Source organism: Theropithecus gelada, chromosome 14 (assembly GCF_003255815.1).
Source record: "Theropithecus gelada isolate Dixy chromosome 14, Tgel_1.0, whole genome shotgun sequence".
Classification (NCBI taxonomy): Eukaryota; Metazoa; Chordata; class Mammalia; order Primates; family Cercopithecidae; genus Theropithecus; species Theropithecus gelada.
The window spans coordinates 14,384,874-14,403,224 of NC_037682.1; the positions used below are offsets into that span (position 1 = coordinate 14,384,874).

General features: G+C 43.8%; 1 protein-coding gene and 1 non-coding gene across 2 annotated transcripts in view; both read left to right on the top strand.

The window, feature by feature from the left end:
- The window catches only part of OSBP (oxysterol binding protein), a 41,967-nt gene extending 35,195 nt beyond the window's left edge, over positions 1-6,772 (top strand). The window contains exons 11-14 of the mRNA XM_025357230.1: positions 937-1,032; positions 3,121-3,302; positions 4,146-4,366; positions 4,452-6,772. Coding sequence (XP_025213015.1) covers positions 937-1,032; positions 3,121-3,302; positions 4,146-4,366; positions 4,452-4,594 — 642 coding nt within the window. The 3' untranslated portion in view covers positions 4,595-6,772. The remainder of the gene's footprint in view (positions 1-936; positions 1,033-3,120; positions 3,303-4,145; positions 4,367-4,451) is intronic.
- An 8,404-nt stretch (positions 6,773-15,176) lies between these two features.
- TRNAF-GAA lies at positions 15,177-15,249 on the top strand. The gene has a single exon. It is a non-coding gene; the product is annotated as a tRNA-Phe (tRNA).
- The last annotated feature ends 3,102 nt before the right edge of the window (positions 15,250-18,351 follow it).

Genomic DNA, 18,351 nt, shown 5'->3' on the forward strand with positions numbered 1-18,351 from the left:
GCTACGACAGGTGGAAAAAACAAACATGGCCCCAACTCTTAATCCTTTCATTATTCATCAAATATTTATTGCCAGGCGGTATGCTAGGTCCTGGGGATACAAAGTCTGATGAGATGTCCCTCAAGAAGTTATTATATCATTGGAGATACATGACCAATGTGTAGGTTGGAAAGTGTGCAGCAACATACACTAATATAAAAGATGCCCTACGATAGTATCTGTTTGTCAGTTTGCTCTTAAGACAATGGTTGCAGTAAATTTAGAAAAGAGGGAATACTGTCTTCTGAGCAGTCAGGAAAGGCCTCACAGTAGATGTGGGAATTAAGCTGAATCTTAAAGTGTGGTTTGGGATTCAGAAGATAGAAAGGAAGGGAAAATGGGCCGGGCATATTGGCTCATGCCTGTAATCCCAACATCTTGGGAGGCCAAACTGGGAGGATCACTGAAGCACAGGAGTCTGAGACTAGCCTGGGCAACATAGTGAGACCTTGTCTCTACAAAAAATTTTTTAAAAAAAGAAGAAGAAAGGAGGGAAAATGAAATGAGTAAAGTATAGAAAGGCCCACCATATGTAATTTGAAATTGTGAGTAGAGTATTTTGATTTAAGCAGAAGAGTTCATGAAGGGTACTAGTGAGGGATTGGTTTGGAAAGGTAAATTATTATGTGAATTTCAGTATATGTGCTGAAGGTCAAATCATGCCATCTAACATGTGAGATACAATTCAAAACAAGTAGTCACTTGGTCTTGATCTCAACCTGGAAAACCAAGGTTACATAGGGATTCTATAGCATTCCCAAGGCTAGCTAAGATCGGAATCTTAAACAAGGGATTACTAGAAGGTAAGATTGAAAAGTAAAGAATTATGAACCATGGGTTTGGCAGACATTGAATTTATCCAGTCTTAATAAAACTATGAATTTTTTCATTTTACAGTCTGGTGAAATTGATATTGTGAATCACAAGACAGGAGACAAGTGTAATCTTAAATTTGTTCCTTATAGCTACTTCTCTCGGGATGTAGCAAGAAAGGTAAGGGAAGTTTAAATTACTTTACTTAGCATGTATCTCTTAGAAAGCATACTCCTTTAGGACTGGAATGTATATACATGTGGGGAGGTGTGGGGGGTGTGTCCATTATATATAGTGTATGTGTACATATAGTGATTCAAAAAAAGTAGAGGTGAAAAGCTGGGCACGGTGGCTCACAGCTGTAATCCCAGCACTTTGGGAGGCTGAGGCAGGCAGATCGCCTGAGGTCAAGAATTCAAGTCCAGCCTGGCCAACATGGTGAAACCCTGTCTCTACTAAAAATACAAAAATTAGCTGGGTGTGGTGGCACGTGCCTGTAATCCCAGCTACTCGGGAGGCTGAGGCAGGAGTATCACTTGAACCTGGGTGGCAGAGGCTGCAGTGAGTCTGGCGCCATTGCACTCCAGCCTGGGCGACAGAGTAAGACTCCGTCTCAAAAAAAAAAAGAAAAAGAAAAAGAAAAAAAAAGGTAGAGGTGTAGGAGAAAGTCAGCAAGAAATACTATATTATATTACTAAACCAATTCCTTCTCTTTTCTGGGAATGACAATAAGTGATTTGGTGGCGCATGCCTGAAATCCCAGCCACTTGGGAGGCTGAGGCAGGAGAATTGCTTGAACCGGGGAGGCAGAGGTTGTGGTGAGCCGAGATCACGCCATTGCCCTCCAGCCTGGGCAAAAGAGAGAAATGCCGTCTCAAAAAAAAAAAAAAAGAAAGAAAAGAAAAAAAGAGAAAGTAAATGGGAAAACACAGAGAAAGGACTAATAAAAGATTTCAGGAAGAAGGGGTTTGATCCCTGAGAAGTTTGAGAAGTTTGATGGGGAGTTGTGTGATACCACCACAATGATTTGTGTCATGAGTTTCTGTGGGAGACTGAAGAATAGCTGGGGATTTCAATCTGTTTATGGGTCCCTATGAATTTCTGGAGAGAAGAAAATATAATTCTGAGTACCAGTCAGATGCTTTTTCTACATGCATCTTTGATACAAAACTCCCTGGGAAGGGTAGTGAGGGGAGGGGACAGAGAGCAAGGAGGAAGTGGGGATAGTTAATGGGTACAAAAAAATAGAATAAAGTCTAGTATTTGCTGGCACAACAGGGTGACTGCAGTCAAAAATAATTTAATCGTACATTTTAAAATAACAAAGAGTATAATTGAATTGTTTGCAACACAAAGGATAAATGCAAATTATATATACACCTACTATGTACTCACAAAAATAAAAAATAAAAATAAAAAGTTTACCAAAAATCCCCATATAACAAAAAATATTAATGAAATCCCCAAGTCATGGCTCAGTTATTTCTTTTTTTTTTTTTTTTTTGAGGCAGAGTCTTGCTCTGTCACCCAGGCTGGAGTGCAGTGGCCAGATCTCCGCTCACTGCAAGCTCCGCCTCCCAGGTTCACGCCATTCTCCTGTCTCAGCCTCCTGAGTAGCTGGGACTACAGGCGCCCGCCACCTCGCCCGGCTAGTTTTTTGTGTTTTTTAGTAGAGACGGGGTTTCACTGTGTTAGCCAGGATGGTCTCGATCTCCTGACCTCGTGATCCGCCCGTCTCGGCCTCCCAAAGTGCTGGGATTACAGGCTTGAGCCACCATGCCCGGCCTGGCTCAGTTATTTCAAGTAGCAGAAAAAAAAATACAACAAAATAATTTGAGGCCAGGCATGGTGGCTCATGCCTATAATCCTAACACTTTGGGAGGCAGAAATAAGAGGATTGCTTGAGCCAAGGAGTTCAAGACCTGCCTGGGCAACATAGCAAGACCCTTTCTCTAAAAAAAAAAAAAATTAAAGAATTAGCCAGATGTGGTGGCATATGCCTGTAGTCCTAGCTACTTGAGTGGCTGAGGTGAGAGATCATTTGAGTCCTAGAGTTGGAGGCCACAGTGAGCTATGATTGCATCAGTGTACTCCAGCCTGGGCAACAGAGCAAGATCCCATATCTAATAATAAGAATAATTTGGATGACTCCCTGGTGTTTGTTATAACAGCATCTAACCAGTATTTATCCTAGGACTTCCAGTATAGTCAGGTAAGCTAATTCACAATGAATTCTATATAGCCAAGCCCTGTTCTCCACCCTTGCAGGTGACAGGGGAAGTGACAGATCCATCAGGAAAAGTCCACTTTGCCCTTCTGGGGACATGGGATGAGAAAATGGAATGTTTCAAAGTACAGCCAGTCATTGGGGAAAATGGGGGTGATGCGCGACAGAGAGGCCATGAAGCAGAGGATAGCAGGGTCATGCTGTGGAAAAGGAATCCTTTACCGTGAGTATCAGCATGCACGCTGCTCAGATACCACTTTGACCTTGACTGTGGAGCAATATCGAAGGCATTTCTGCCTGCCCTCTCACTTAATTATGTGAGGAATTGAGCAAGGGAAATTGAGACCTTTGGAGAGATTAACAGAAGGTTGTCATTGTGTGATTTGACTTGCAGCATATGCTTATTTCAAGGAAGTTCAAACCAAACTACATCTGACAAAAAATACTTTGTGCTTTGGTCCTTTGGATTGTGATTCAGAAGGATATTTTTCTACTGTTTAGAGCAAAACTGTTCAAAAGTGGCTAGAGGAGGAAGGTGCCTAGCACCTGTTAACAATTTAGCCTAAAGGACCATCAGCAGCCAGATGCGGTGGCTCACACCTGTAATCCCAGCACTTTGGGAGGCCAGGGCAAGTGAATCCCTAATGTGCAGGACTTTGGAAACAAGATGGAGGTCACTTACTTCCTGTCATCTTCTAATACAGTCAGTTTGTAGTGATAGCCAAGATTATCCCAGAGAGAGGTTAAAAAGAAAACTAAGGAAACAGGAGTGAGGAATTTTCATTCAGTAGAATGTTTCCTTCTTTTTATTGAATGTAGATAATTTCAGCTGGGCGCCACACAACACCAGAAGACTGTGGAACTGAGTGATGCCGGGGAGGAGATGGGGAGTGATCTCTCCTTTAGTTAGGGCAACGTGACATGGTCCTAGATCCTTTTCACAGACCCTGTTTTTGTAGAACAGCCTTGGTGATGTGGCCTTGGCAGTGTACTTAGTTGTTGTTGCTCCTTAAATAGGGTCTGGGCTCTGGGATTACCATTTCTTTTTCTTATCTTCTACTTTTAGGAAGAATGCAGAAAACATGTATTACTTCTCAGAGCTTGCTCTGACTCTCAATGCTTGGGAAAGTGGCACTGCCCCCACAGACAGCCGGTTACGACCTGACCAGAGACTGATGGAAAATGGGCGCTGGGATGAAGCAAATGCGGAGAAGCAGCGCCTGGAGGAAAAACAAAGACTTTCCAGAAAGAAGAGAGAAGCAGAAGCTATGAAAGCCACAGAGGATGGTAATGAACTTCCCTTCTACTTTTCTTTCTTAATGCATAGAGAATGCCAGCACTAATTTTTTTCTTTCCTCTCTTTTCCTTTTAGGCACACCATATGATCCCTATAAGGCACTGTGGTTTGAGCGGAAGAAGGACCCTGTTACCAAGGAGTTAACCCATATTTATAGGGGAGAATACTGGGAGTGTAAAGAAAAACAGGACTGGAGCTCTTGCCCGGACATTTTCTGAAATGGCAGTAACAAAAAAGAGGAGCATCTAATGGAGAAGAGGACAGAGGATGTGTGGGAAAGCTGGCAGTTGTGACTCTCTTGCCAAGTGCTTTCCTCAAGTTTGTCTCTCTTGACCAATCATTTTTTCCAAATCAATCACCAGAAGGAGACACCAGTGGTGGTGATTGGCTGGTTGCCTTAGCTGATTGAAACTGAAATCGACATACGAGATACTATGTCTGTAAGGGAGGGGTTTAGTGGCTGAAGGTTAGTGTATTCCACATCCACAAAGTCAAGTATTCTGGGCTTTTCTTTCTCCCTCTGCCCCCGTTTAAGATGATATCACTTACCCTCCCCTTGTAGTATCCTGCTCAGCCAAGATCTGCATAAGATTATGATTCAGGGGCATTTTGGTGCTGTTCAAAGCAAGAACCGAATTTAGAAGTTCCCTTAAAAAGAAACATGTAAGACTTACCAATGGAGGCATCGTGAATGGTTGCAGTGGAGCTTAGGTGTAACATCATCAAATGTGTTCACACGTGGGGTTGGTTTAATGGAGTGTCCACACGGAGATAACTGCGATATTGGAACACCTGTGAGAGAGATTGTTCTATAGGGCTGGAATATTCAGAGTTACATTCTTGGAAGTTTCTGTTTTTACTTGCATCGAACAGCCCTCTGTTGTTCTCCATCATCTTTAATAGCAACTGGAGACCACTTTGGTGGTTGGTAAGAGGGGTGCATTCTCCTCACAAAGGGATTTTATGGACTTTCTCTGGCGGAGAGCTTCTGAGAACACAAGCAGGATGGGAAAAGACACTTTTGCTTTCCCAGCCCCCCTCAATGCCATCCTTCATTGTCTTTCTGGCTTCTCTTCTTTCTCCTGGCACAGTACCATTTTGGGTCTGTGCCCCAGTGTGGAGCAAGACATTGCCTGTCCCATTCTGATATACTTCAGAATTTGAGAGGAGAAGTTAATCTGAAACAAAAGTTTTCACCATCTCTCAAGCCCCAAGGACTGGAGCCACCTCTGGAATAATGTGTTAAATATCTGTATATTATATATATGTAGAGAAAAATCTAATTTTTTGGTTTGATTTTCTTCCCATTAAGAATCTTGTTTTTTGATATCCCTTGTCTCCCTGAGACTCTCTCTCGGACACGTGTTGATGTGGATGGCACTCTTCTGCTCTCCATCTTTTATGGGCAGAGAGATTCAAAACCTGAGCAGGATCATGTCTGGCAGTTACTAAACAGGGACTTTGTCCATGGTTTGTATCATGGGGTGCCTACTGCTGTCTAAACTCTGCTCTCCTAATTAGCTGACTCTTGAAAATGAAATCCTAACCTCTTTCCTGCCTCTTTTCTTTCTCTTTTTAGGAAGAGTATGGGTAGAAAGTCCGGAGGGCAACTTCCAGTTTAATTCTGCTCTGTCCGGCACATGGGCTAAACCCCAAAAGAACTTTCTTCTTAGTATGTGGGGCTTAAAGCACTGTCGTGTGGGGTGGATCAGATAATTGCTCCTGTGGGGCCCTGGCTTCCTTCTCTGTTTGTTCTGTATTTGTTTTCGTTGTCTTGTTGAGAAATACCATCCCTGTGCAACCCACCCTTGGTTGAGGATCACAAATTGAGGTGCCTTCCTTGTATGCTTTTTGTTAGTATTTTTTGTTTTGTTCCTTAACTGCTGAGCCTCAGCCAGCGTGGGTCCTGGGGGAAAATATCATTCCAAAGGAAGCCATCCCTACGGGGAAATTGGTTTTACTGGGTAAATTAGTACTTTTATTCCTTCCCCTATCCCTTCCTTCCTAGTTGTGATAAACATGGGAGAGGAGTGACTTTGACTGCTGGGGAATTTCCTCCTAAGAACCTTATTCCCAAAATAAGCCAGGGGTTATGTCAAGGCTTCTTTCAAGGAGGCTCATAAAAGCAGTGACCTCATCTGGGGCTTTGGATAGAGTGAGAATTCCCCAACTAAATTGGACTTCTCTGCTTTATCTCCTTTCCTTCCTTCACCATCTGCACTACATTTCTGGCTTGATCCCCAATCAGATTCCCGCTAATGGAAGAAGTTTAGAATCTTTCAGGTGGAATAAAGTCACATGAAAACAAAACACAACTATATATATTTTCAGTTTTTTTGCCTTATTGCTTTTTTTCCAAAAAAAAACTACTAAATTAAATAATTTTTTAAAAGTCATATTGTTTGTCTGATTCACTTCTGCTGCTAGGCAGGAAGTGGTGTTGGGGAGGGGAAGGAGAACTGGTCCAATGGTAATTTGTTCTGCTCTGAGAGCTCAGAAGCCCTGGTCTTCATGAGAAAGAAAAGCTGTTCACCACCACTCTGGAGGGCCATGAGCAGAGGAGTAGTTTTAACAGCCCCTGCTGCTTAAACTGACAGTCAACATCCCACCTTGGTACAGGGGAATAGTTTTTAGTGTCTTTGATATTGGGCCTGCTTCACTTCAAAAAAATAAAAATTTCCCTGTAAATTGAATTTATCTTGTCCATTTAGATTCTCAGATTGTTGGCTGTTTTATGTGGGAATTCAAATTCTGTTTTTTGTTTGAGACAGGGTCTCACTCTGTCGCCCAGGTTGGAGGGCAGTGTCATGACAGCTCACTGTAACATCTGCCTCCTGTGCTCAAGTGATTCTTCCCACCTCAGCTCCCCAAGTAGCTGGGACCACAGGTGCATACCACCAGAACCAGGTAATTTTTGAATTTTTAGTAGAGACAGGGTTTTGCCATGTTGCCCGGGCTGGTCTTGAGTTCCTGGGTTCGAGCAATGCACCAGCCTCTGCCTCCCAAAGTGCTGGGATTACAGGTGTGAGCCACTGCACTTGGCCTCAAATTCTGTTTTTGAAACAAGCAATTGAGTTTTCATTTGAAGACCTTTGAGAAAACTGATGATAGTGAACATGTTTGTACAAGTTTTCACTGGAAAGTTCAGGTTCAGGGAGCGGATAGGCAAAGTAACCTATGGTCCTGGCGGGGGCTCAGATCAGAGCAAGCGCAATTCCTGCCCGTGGGAGGGACCTCACATTTGCTGAGCATCTTCCTACATGTACAGGGTGCTGAAATAGGAACTCTGACCATTCTCTGGCTTACGCATAAATAATTTTAAGAGGAAAATGTTGCAATCATTTTGAAGATGAAGGAAACCTAATTTAAATAAATTCACTCATGGTCATGTAGCTGGTCAGTTAGTCACAGTGTTGGAATTCAAAGCTGGGTTGAGTTTGTGACCTCTACAGTCCTGTGCTCTGGAAGAAACTCTGGGTTGGAAGGCAGCTGATAAGCACTTTCCTCCTAGATTGTATCACATAATGCATAAATGCACATTTCCATTTCCAGAAGCTAATTAATGTTGATAGCACCATTTCTTTTTTCCTTTTTTTTTTTTTTTTTGAGATGGAGTCTCGCACTGTCACCCAGGCTGGAGTACGGTGGCGTGATCTCAGCTCGCTGCAACCTTCACCTCCTGTGTTCAAGTGATTCTCCTGCTTCAGCCTCCCAAGTAGCTGGGATCACAGGCACCCGCCACCACGCCCAGCTAATTTTTTGTATTTTTAGTAGAGATGGCATTTCACCATGTTGGCCAGGCTGGTCTCGAACTCCTGACCTTGTGATTCACCCGCCTCAGCCTCCCAAACTGCTGGGATTACAGGCGTGAGCCACCGTGCCCAGCAGCACCATTTCTTTTAAGGCTCTACGTGAAGAAAGGAGCATCCCTGAAATTCAGCCTACAGGCTCCTTGATTGATCAAGGCCCTCATGTCTACAAAGTTGGCTCTGATGTCAGAGATGATTTTCTAGCCTGGTTCTTAGGAAGGCCACCTAAGTTCAAGTCATTTGCCTGATTCCCATTGACTGGATTTGATATTAAGTTTCAGCAAAGTTTTTTTTTCTGGCAAGCTAAGGAACCACTGCAGTAGACCCCTGACATTTGTGAGAGCTGCATCCTGCAATCTTGAATACTACCATGGCATACAATGTCCTGCATTAGGGACAATCAAATGTAGCTGAAACATTTAACGATCCCTCATTGAATCCTTTATTATTTTTACTTTTTAAGATGGAGGTCTCACTATATTGTCTGGGCTGGTCTTGAACTCCTGGGCTCAAGCGATCCTCCCACCTCGGCCTCTTGAAGTGCTGGGGTTACAGGTGTGAGCCTCCGTGCCCGACCCCTCATTGAGTCCTTTAATGTGACATGATGGACTGAGATGTGGATCTTGAGGGGTGTACCATGCTCAGTCATTATTCAAAATTATGACTCAGCAAAATGATAAATTATTAAATTTGTCAGAGACCTCTGCATTTGCACAAAAATGTTAAACCTATACATTTCTTGCTCTACTTTCAGCAAGATAATTGAGAACCAACCTACAGTATTGTCCTAAAAGGAGGTATAGAAAATCTTTGCAATTCATTCACTATAGTTGTATATTTTGTGCAACTCTAAGATTGTTATCAAAATTTATAACTTGCTTCTAAAAGTTTATAAAACTTAGGGCCAGGCAGGGTGGCTCATAATCACAACATTTTGGGAGGCCGAGGTGGGAGGATCACTTGAGATCAGGAATTCCAGACCAGCCTGGCCAACATGGTGAAACCCCATCTCTACTAAAAACACAAAAATTAGCTGGGCATGGTGGCAGGCACCTATAATCCCAGCTATTTGGGAGGCTGAGGTGGGAGAAGCACTTGAACCTGTGAGGTGGAAGTTGCAGTGAGCTGAGATCGTGCCATTGCACTCCAGCCTGGGCAACAGAGTGCAAAAAAAGAAAAAAAAAAACTTTTGCCAATTTCTCTACCATACCCAGTGGGAAGCATCCCAAGTCTTTCATGGCGCTCCCTTCCAAAGCTCATAATTTGTGGTTAAACTCTTCCCATAATTTTTGGTTAAATTCTCCTGCTCACTGATCCCTCGGGGGATGGAGACAGGGTAGCCAGATGAGGCTTCTTTAAAGGCAAGAAACTGAAGGTCTCGGATCTTCTACAAAGAGTATTGCAGAGGTCACATCTAAGTTTGACCAGGTGACGTTAGAGATTGCTAAAGAATGAGTTGGTCCTGAGATATGGCTAGAGATTTTTAAATTAATTATTAATTCCATGTTTACTCCAGCCTGTTACATGACATACATTGGGGATACAAATAGCAAGAAAGAGTGTAAACAGGCAATTGCAATCCAGTTTTATAAGTGGTGTGAAAGCACTGTAGGGACAACTATTCTGTAGTGAATTAGGAGGGAGGGGAGAGGGACATGTCTGAGAAGACTTCTAGAACTAGGAGAATGTATGTGAGCTGAGAGTTGCAGGTTACATAGGGATTAGGAGAAGGGCAACGTCAAAAATGCTGCATGGAGGAAGATGAAATGCAAGGCCAAAACATTCTGAGTTCAGATGACTGCATGAATAGCTTGCGTTTAGGGTCAAAGAGAGAACACTGAGATATGCTGCCGGAGAAAGGTTAGCCCCAAGTTATGGAAGGCTTTACGTACCCTATGGAGAAGCCATGTAGCCCTGCCTGCAATTCTAACATTTTGAGAGGCCAAGGCAGGAGGATCCCTTGAGCCCAGGAACTCGAGATCAGCCTAGGTAACATGGTGAGCCCCTGGTCTCTGTTTATATTTAAAGGGGGGGAAAAAGCCTGGGGTTTTTTCTTTGCTTTGCCTTTTATTTTATATTTGTTTGTTTGTTTGTTTGTTTGTTTATTTTGAGATGGAGTCTGGCTATGTCACTCAGGCTCCCAGGCTGGAGTGCAGTGGTGCGATCTAGGCTTGCTGCAACCTGCCCCTTCCAGGTTCAAGCAGTTCTCCTGCCTCAGCCTCCCGAGTAGCTGGGATTACAGGCATGGTAATTTTTTGTATTTTTAGCAGAAACAGGGTTTCACCATATTAGCCAGGCTGGTCTCAAACTCCTGACCTCAGGTGATCCGCCTGCCTCGGCCTCCCAAAGTAAGTGCTGGGAATATAGGCCTGAGCCACTGCATTTGGCCCAAGAGCCTGGGTTTTTGTTTTCAACTGGAGAGCTAGTGAAACATTCTTAAGCAGGGTGGAAAATGATTGGAGAGAGGCTGGGTGTGGTGGGCTCATGCCTGTAATCCCAGCACTTCGGAAGGCTGAGGCGGGTGGATCACCTAAAGTCAGGAGTTCCAGACCAGCCTGGCCCACATGGCAAAACCCCATCTCTACTAAAAATATTTAAAAAGTAGCCAGGCATGGTGACAGGTGCCTGTATTCCCAGATACTCGGGAGGCTGGGGCAAGAGAATCACCTGAACCCTGGAGGCAGAGAGGCAGAGGTTGCAGTGAGCCGAGATGGTGCCACTGCACTCCAGCGTGGGCTACAGAGCGAGACTCCCTCTCAAAAAAAAAAAAAGAAAAAAGAAAAAAGAAAAAAAAGGAGGTTGGAGAGGGTATGATGAGATGAGAAATGGAGGGATTCCAGAAAGGATGAAGTAGAGTGAAATCATTTCATGGCTTTCCCATAAATAGAGGGCAAAGGGAAGAAGGAATTCTTATTTTTCTGACTTCGGAAACCTAGATGGAAGACGGTGGTAAGATAAGCAAGTTTAGAAGGAAAATTAGGTTCATTTTTAATTTATTTAGAGACAGGGTCTCACTGGGTAGCCTAGGTTGGAGGGTAGTGGCATGATCATAGCTCACTGCACCCTCCAACTCCTGGGCTCAAGCAGTCCTCCTGCCTCAGCCTCTCTAGTAGCTGATTTTTTATTTTTTGGCTAATTTTTTATTTTTTGTAGAAACAGGGTCTCACCATGTTGCCCAGGATGGTCTCAAGCTTCTGGCCTCATGCAATTCTCCCACCTCAACCTTCCAAAGTGCTGGGTTACAGGTATGAGCCACAGAGCTCAACAGGTTCATTTTTAGACATGCTTGTAGGACATTCCTGTTCAGAGGTCGAGTAAGCAATTTTTAAAAATGGGTCTTAACATGTGATAGTGGCATTTTGTGAGAACTGAGGAATGAGAGACAGAGAACCTGCATATAAAATTAACTGGCCAACTTAAAAACACTTATAATACCTTGACACCATCTGCAGAGATTCTAATTTAATTAGGGGCTAGGGCAATTTTAGACACACACACACACACACATATATAATTTATATATATATCTATCACACTGGGATATGTATATATGTATACATACACACCCTGGGATATGTATATATCATATATTATTTATATATTATATATCATAGATCATATTAATTATATTAATATATAAATATATAATATATATAATTATATTTTATATATATATGTATCACACTGGGACCAGGCGCAGGGGCTCATACCTGTAATCCCAGCACTTTGGGAGGCCAAGGAGGGTGGATCACCTGAGGTCAGGATTCAAGACCAGCCTGGCCAGTGTGGTGAAACCCCATCTCTACTCAAAATACAAAAATTAGTCTGGGGCAAGGCGCAATGGCTCACGCCTGTAATCCTAGCACTTTGGGAGGCCAAGGTGGGCAGATCACGAGGTCAGGAGTTTGAAACCAGCCTGGCCAATATGGTGAAATCCCGTCTCTACTAAAAGTACAAAAATTAGCTGGACGTGGTGGCACACGCCTGTAGGCCCAGCTACTCGGGAGGCTGAGACAGAAGAATCGCTTGAACCCAGGAGGCGGAGGTTGCAGTGAGCCAAGATCCTGCCACTTCACTCTAGCCTGGGCGGCAGAGCGAGACTCTGTCTCGAATGAATGAATGAATGAATGAATGAATGAATGAATAAATAAATAAATAAATAAATAAATAAATAAATAAATAAATAAGCAAGCTGGGCGTGGTGGCAGGCGCCTGTAATCCCAGCTACTCAGGAGTCTGAGGCAGGAGAATCGCTTGAATCCGGGAGGCGGAGGTTGCAGTGAGCCGAGATAGCGCCACTGCACTCCAGCCTGAGCGGCAGAGCAAGACTCCCTCTCAAAAAAAAAAAAAAAAAAAAAAAATTAAAGAAAGAAAAAAGGCCGGGCGCGGTGGCTCAAGCCTGTAATCCCAGCACTTTGGGAGGCCGAGACGGGCGGATCACGAGGTCAGGAGATCAAGACCATCCTGGCTAACACGATGAAACCCCGTCTCTACTAAAAAATACAAAAAACTAGCCGGGCGAGGTGGCGGGCGCCTGTAGTCCCAACTACTCGGGAGGCTGAGGCAGGAGAATGGCGTGAACCCGGGAGGCGGAGCTTGTAGTGAGCTGAGATCCGGCCACTGCACTCCAGCCTGGGCGACAGAGCGAGACTCCGTCTCAAAAAAAAAAAGAAAGAAAGGAAAAAAAAGAAAAGGAAAAAGAAAAGAAACTGACTTAAGCATAAACAAGTAAGTGACTCAAGAACATAGGCAAGTAAGTGACCAGAAAAGGACTTAAATCCACTCTTTTTCATTAATGTACCTAGAAACCGACTTGAGCATAGACAAGTAAGTGACTCAAGAACAGGCAAATAAGTGACCACAAAAGGAATTAAATCCACTATTTGTCATTAATATACCTAGCCTGCGGCAAGTCTATACGACGGTATTAATTTTCCATAGCTGCATAACTAATACACAGTAGCTTAAAACAACACCTGTTTTATCTGTTCACTGTTTATCTGTTCATCTGTAGATGAGAAGTCCCACATGATGTGACTGGGTTCTCTACTCAGGGTGTCACAAGGCTGAAATCAAGGAGTTGACTAGCTTGAGTTCTCATCTGGAGGCGCTGGGGAGGAAACTGCTTCCAAGCTCCTTCTTGTTCTTGGCTAACTTAGGTTTCCTGCAGTTGTAGAAATGAAGACCAATTTCCTTGCTGACTGTCAGCTGAGACCCACCCTCAACTTCTAGAGACTGCCCACATGTTTTTGCCACGTGGTCCCCTCCATCTTCAAGTCTTGTGTTTTGGGTCTCTGACTCCTTTCTGCAACCAGCTAGAGAAAACCCTCTGCTTTTAAAAGGCTCAAGTGATTGGTCAGGCTCACCCAGATAATCACATATTTTAGAGTCACCTGTATTATATAATATCACCTAATAACAGGTTATAAATTAATATGATGAATTTCATAGTCCCAGGGATTATGCAGGGTTTTGTGGGACTGGGAGGGTGTTTTGTGGGTCATTTTAGAATTTTTCCTAATTCAACTACCCAGGGAAACCAAAAGGGTGAAATTTAAGCTAAACAAATGATAAGCTCTTGAGTCTGAAAAAATTGTAAAGTCACCTAGTTTAGGCGTGACAGCCACAAACATCTCATTTCAGATGTACTCTTTTCTTAATCTCTCTTGAGAATGACAGTCTATACTCATCCTCCATTTTAATCCCATTGTTTATAAATTCTAAACTAAGGTTATATTTTTATTTCAAATTATAATGAGCCCATGCTGGCTCCTTATTTATGAAACAAGTGAATATGAAGTGTTGAATTATTCTAACAGCCTTATGGAGTTTATATAAAATCTTTTTTTTTTTTTTTTTTTTGCAACAAGAGTTTTGCTCTTGTTGCCCAGGCTGGAGTGCAATGGTGCTATCTCTGCCCACCGCAACCTCCACCTCCTGGGTTCAAGGGATTCTCCTGCTTCAGCCTCCTGAGTAGCTGGGATTACAGGCATGCGCCACCATGCCAGGTTAATTTTGTATTTTTAGTAGAGATGGGGTTTCTCCATGGTGGTCAGGCTGGTCTTGAACTCCCAACCTCAGGTGATATGCCGACCTCGGCCTCTCAAAGTGCTGGGATTACAGGCATGAGACAATGCGCCCAGCTAAAACATTTTTAAGTGAATAAATGCAAGAGATGAAAATTATGAAATGGGAGGTGGGGGAGGAATAAAATCGGCATCTTAGAGATATTATTAAACCACAGCTTACTTCTTAGAGTTTGAGGGAAGCCTGAGTAAATTCTATTTTTTTGACTATATATATTTAAAAATGAAAAATGCCAAGATGGTATTACAAAAATTGAGGTATATTTTTAATGCTAGGTTTAGTAAATCAATGCTTTTAACAAATACTGTACAGTGACTGTATGTTTACCTCATGTGGAGGTAGGATTGAAAGTTTACATTTGAAGCCTTTACAAGTGGCCTTCCTTACCTCTTCTCTATATCCTGGATTTCAATCTGAAGATATCTGTAAAAATCATAATGTTCATATATATCTACCTTGCAAAATCTGCCTTTGCACAAGAACAACAAATATATTTTAAAAATTAATTGCAGTATTGTTTTTAATAATGAGATATAGAAAAACGTAAAAAAGCCTATAATTGTCAGTTTGATTACATAGATTACATTATAACCATACAATCCAATACTGGTAAACGTGGATTAAAAAGCACGATAGGTCTACAAAACTGCCATGAAACAAGTCCATAAAAACATATTTTTAAATGAAAAAAGCGAATTGCAGGGAACTTAAAAAACAAAAAAACAAACAAAAAAACCCCTGAGAAAAGTGATTTATCACTTCTAATTTGTAAACAAGGGCCTTGCCTTATCACCTTTGTAACATTTGTAAAATGCCTACCTCTAGCTGAATCCATATAATCTGTTCCCATGAATACTATTTTATTATAATTTTGTAGAAAAAAAGAAAGAGTTATTCTAATACAGCCGAAATAGCTCAGTTGGGAGAGCGTTAGACTGAAGATCTAAAGGTCCCTGGTTCAATCCCGGGTTTTGGCAGGGCTTCCGTTTTAGGTGTTAGTCATCACTACGTGTGATTTCTGCACAGTCAACAGGGTCAACACCCTGTGGGATCTCGGGCTGGAGCAGTTAAGGGAATACTGACTCATCGGCATTTTCCTGTGGGAAGGAGGATACTGGGGACATATGTCCTACCTTTTAAACTGCCCAGTACGAAGTTATACCTCTGCCCTGACTTGAGGCCTGGTTTGAGCCGAGCTCTCCCGGAGCACTGCGCACAGCTCACTTTCTTGAGCAACCCTGTTCCCCCGCATCCCGCTTCTCTTCTTTCGGGTTATAGGCAGCCGTGGGCGCTGCAACCTTTCTCTCAGTGTCAGGGGGCGGGAGCTCTCGGCCTGCGCCGCCTCCGTCGCCTGCTTGGTCGCGGGCACGCCGGGAATGGTGACAGCCCGGCCCCCTCTTGGCCAAAGAAGTTCTCGAAAGCGTTAGGCGCACGGGCTTCGTCCAGCTGTTTTAACCACAAGGGCCGGGGCCGGGCGCACTGGCTCACGCCTGTAATCCCAGCACTTTGGGAAGCCGAGATGGACGGATTACTTGAGGTCAGGCGTTCGAGACCAGCCTGGCCAACACGGTGAAACCCTGTCTTTAAAAAAGAAAACAAAAACAATAGCAATGATCCCAGAACAGCTCTTGGTTGGGGTGGGAGACAGGGATCAGAAGTCCTTTCTGGTTTAAATCTACACTAGGGTCAGGAGACCAAATACAGGACGTCCAATTAATTTCTCTCTCTCTCTTTCTTGACAAAGTCTTGCTCCCTGGAGTGCAGTGTCAGGATCTCAGCTCATTGTAACCTCCGCCTCGGGTTCAAGTGATTCTCCTGCCTCAGCCACCCCGAGTAGCTGGGATTACAGGTGCCTGCCATCACACCCGGCTAATTTTTATATTTTTAGTAGAGACAGGGTTTCACCATGTTGGCCAGGCTGGTCCCGAACTCCTGACCTCAGGTTATCCGCCCACCTCAGCCTCCCAAAGTGTTGGGATTACAGGCGTGAGCCACTGAACCTGGCCAAAATTTGAATTTCAGAGAAACAACAAATACTTCTGAGTATAAACATGTCCCAAATATTGCATGGAACATACAAAGTATATATCTGTTGTTTCTGTGAAACTGGATTTAATGGGATGTCCTGTATTTTTATGTGCCAAATTGCAAGTCACTTGTACATCCTATCCTCGCACCCCTCTGAACTCGATGCACCACCCTCTCCGCCCCAGCAAAGATATCCAGACACTGTATGCAGGAAGAACTGGATTTCAGAGGACACCGCTGGATCTTCAACACCTGGCAGTTTACAAAATAGGTTTGTATCCATTGGCTAATTTGTTATCAACGCCAATAGAGAAGCTCCTGGCAGAGATCACCCGGAAACACCCCGGGAATCGGCCATCCCATCTGTCTCTAGGCTTCCAGAGTTGTCCACCCTGGTCCGGCATGGGGGTGGATGTCAGTGGAACTCGGAGGATCTGGATTGAATTCCGGTAGAAAGCCTCATTAAGATGATGGACCACAGCTGGGCACAGTGTCTCACGCCTGTAATCCCAGCACTTTGGGAGGCTAAGGCGGGCGGATCACCTGAGGTCGGGAGTTCAAGACCAGCCTGACCAACATGGAGAAACCCCGTCTCTACTAAATATACAAAATTAACTGGGCGCATGCCAGTCATCCCACCGACTCGGGAGGCTGAGGTAGGAGAATTGCTTGAACCCAGGAGGCAGAGGTTGCCGTGAGCCAAGATTGCGCCATTGCACTCCAACATGGGCAGCAAGAGCGAAACTCCATATAAACAAAAAAAAAAAAAAAAAAAAGAAGATGAGCCACTGAGCCACTCCACTCAAGGCAAGGCAATGGAACAACACACTTAGGGGGTGCCTTCTTTTTAGCCAGGCTGGACCATGGAGAGAGGGAGGAAGGAGATCCATGTGTCACATTCTAAGAACTCGCAGTGTGGTAAAAGGCAAAATGACACCAGCCATATGGTTTTTAGGCCTATTTATACCCCTGTCCCCTTTCTGTTAATGTTTGCCAATATGCTATCTGATATGGGGCTTCACCCCCAAAATCGTTGAGTTCTTGGGTGGAAAGATGTATTTTGATGAGGGGCTCTTGAAAATTCAATGATGAGCAATAAGAAGAAACCCCAAGTGATCATCTAACAGACTAGAGAATTAAACTTTTCATGAGGTTTGGTCGAACACCATTCTAGATGTTACTAGGCAGATGTTTTTGGTTTGTTGGTTTCTTTTGAGACAGGTTCTTGTTCTGTTGCTCAGGGGTGGGGTGCAGTGGCGCCATCACAGTTCACTGCAGCCTCGACCTCTTGGGCCTCAAGTCATTCTTTGGCCTCAGCCTCCCGAGTAGCTGGGACTACAGGTACGCACCATCACGTCCAGCTAATTGTTTGTATTTTTGGTATTGAGACGGGGTTTCGCCATGTTGCCCAGGCTGGTCTCGAACTCAGGAGCTCAAGTGATCCACCTGCCCTCGGCCTTCCAAAGTGCTGAGACTACAGGTGTGAGTCACAGCCCCTGGCAATGAAGGTGTTTTTTACATGTGATTAACATTTAAATCAGTAGACTCCAGGTAAAGAAGATTACCCTTCGTAATGTGCCTCGTTAAAACAGCTGAAGCCTTTAAGAGCAAAGACTGGCGTTTCTGAAGAAGGAATTCTCCTAAAAACTTTGCTATAGGCCGGGCACGGTGGCTCACGCCTGTAATCCCAGCATTTTGGGAGGCCGAGGCGGGCTGATCACCTGAGGTCAGGAGTTCAAGACCAGCTGGCCAACATGGTGAAATCCCGTCTCTACTAAAAATACAAAAATTAGCCCGGCATGGTGACGCATGCCTGTAATCCTAGCTACTTGGGAGGCTGAGGCAGAATAATCGCTTGAACCTGAGAGGTGGAGGTTACAGTGAGCCGAGATTGTGCCACTGCACTCCAGCCTGGGCAACAGAGCAAGATTCCATCTCAAACAGAAACAAACAAAAAAAACTTTGGTATAGAAAACCTGCTTTCCTGAGTCTCCAGCTTACTGCCCTGCTGAATTTATTTATTTATTTATTTGCTTTTTTTGAGAGAGAGT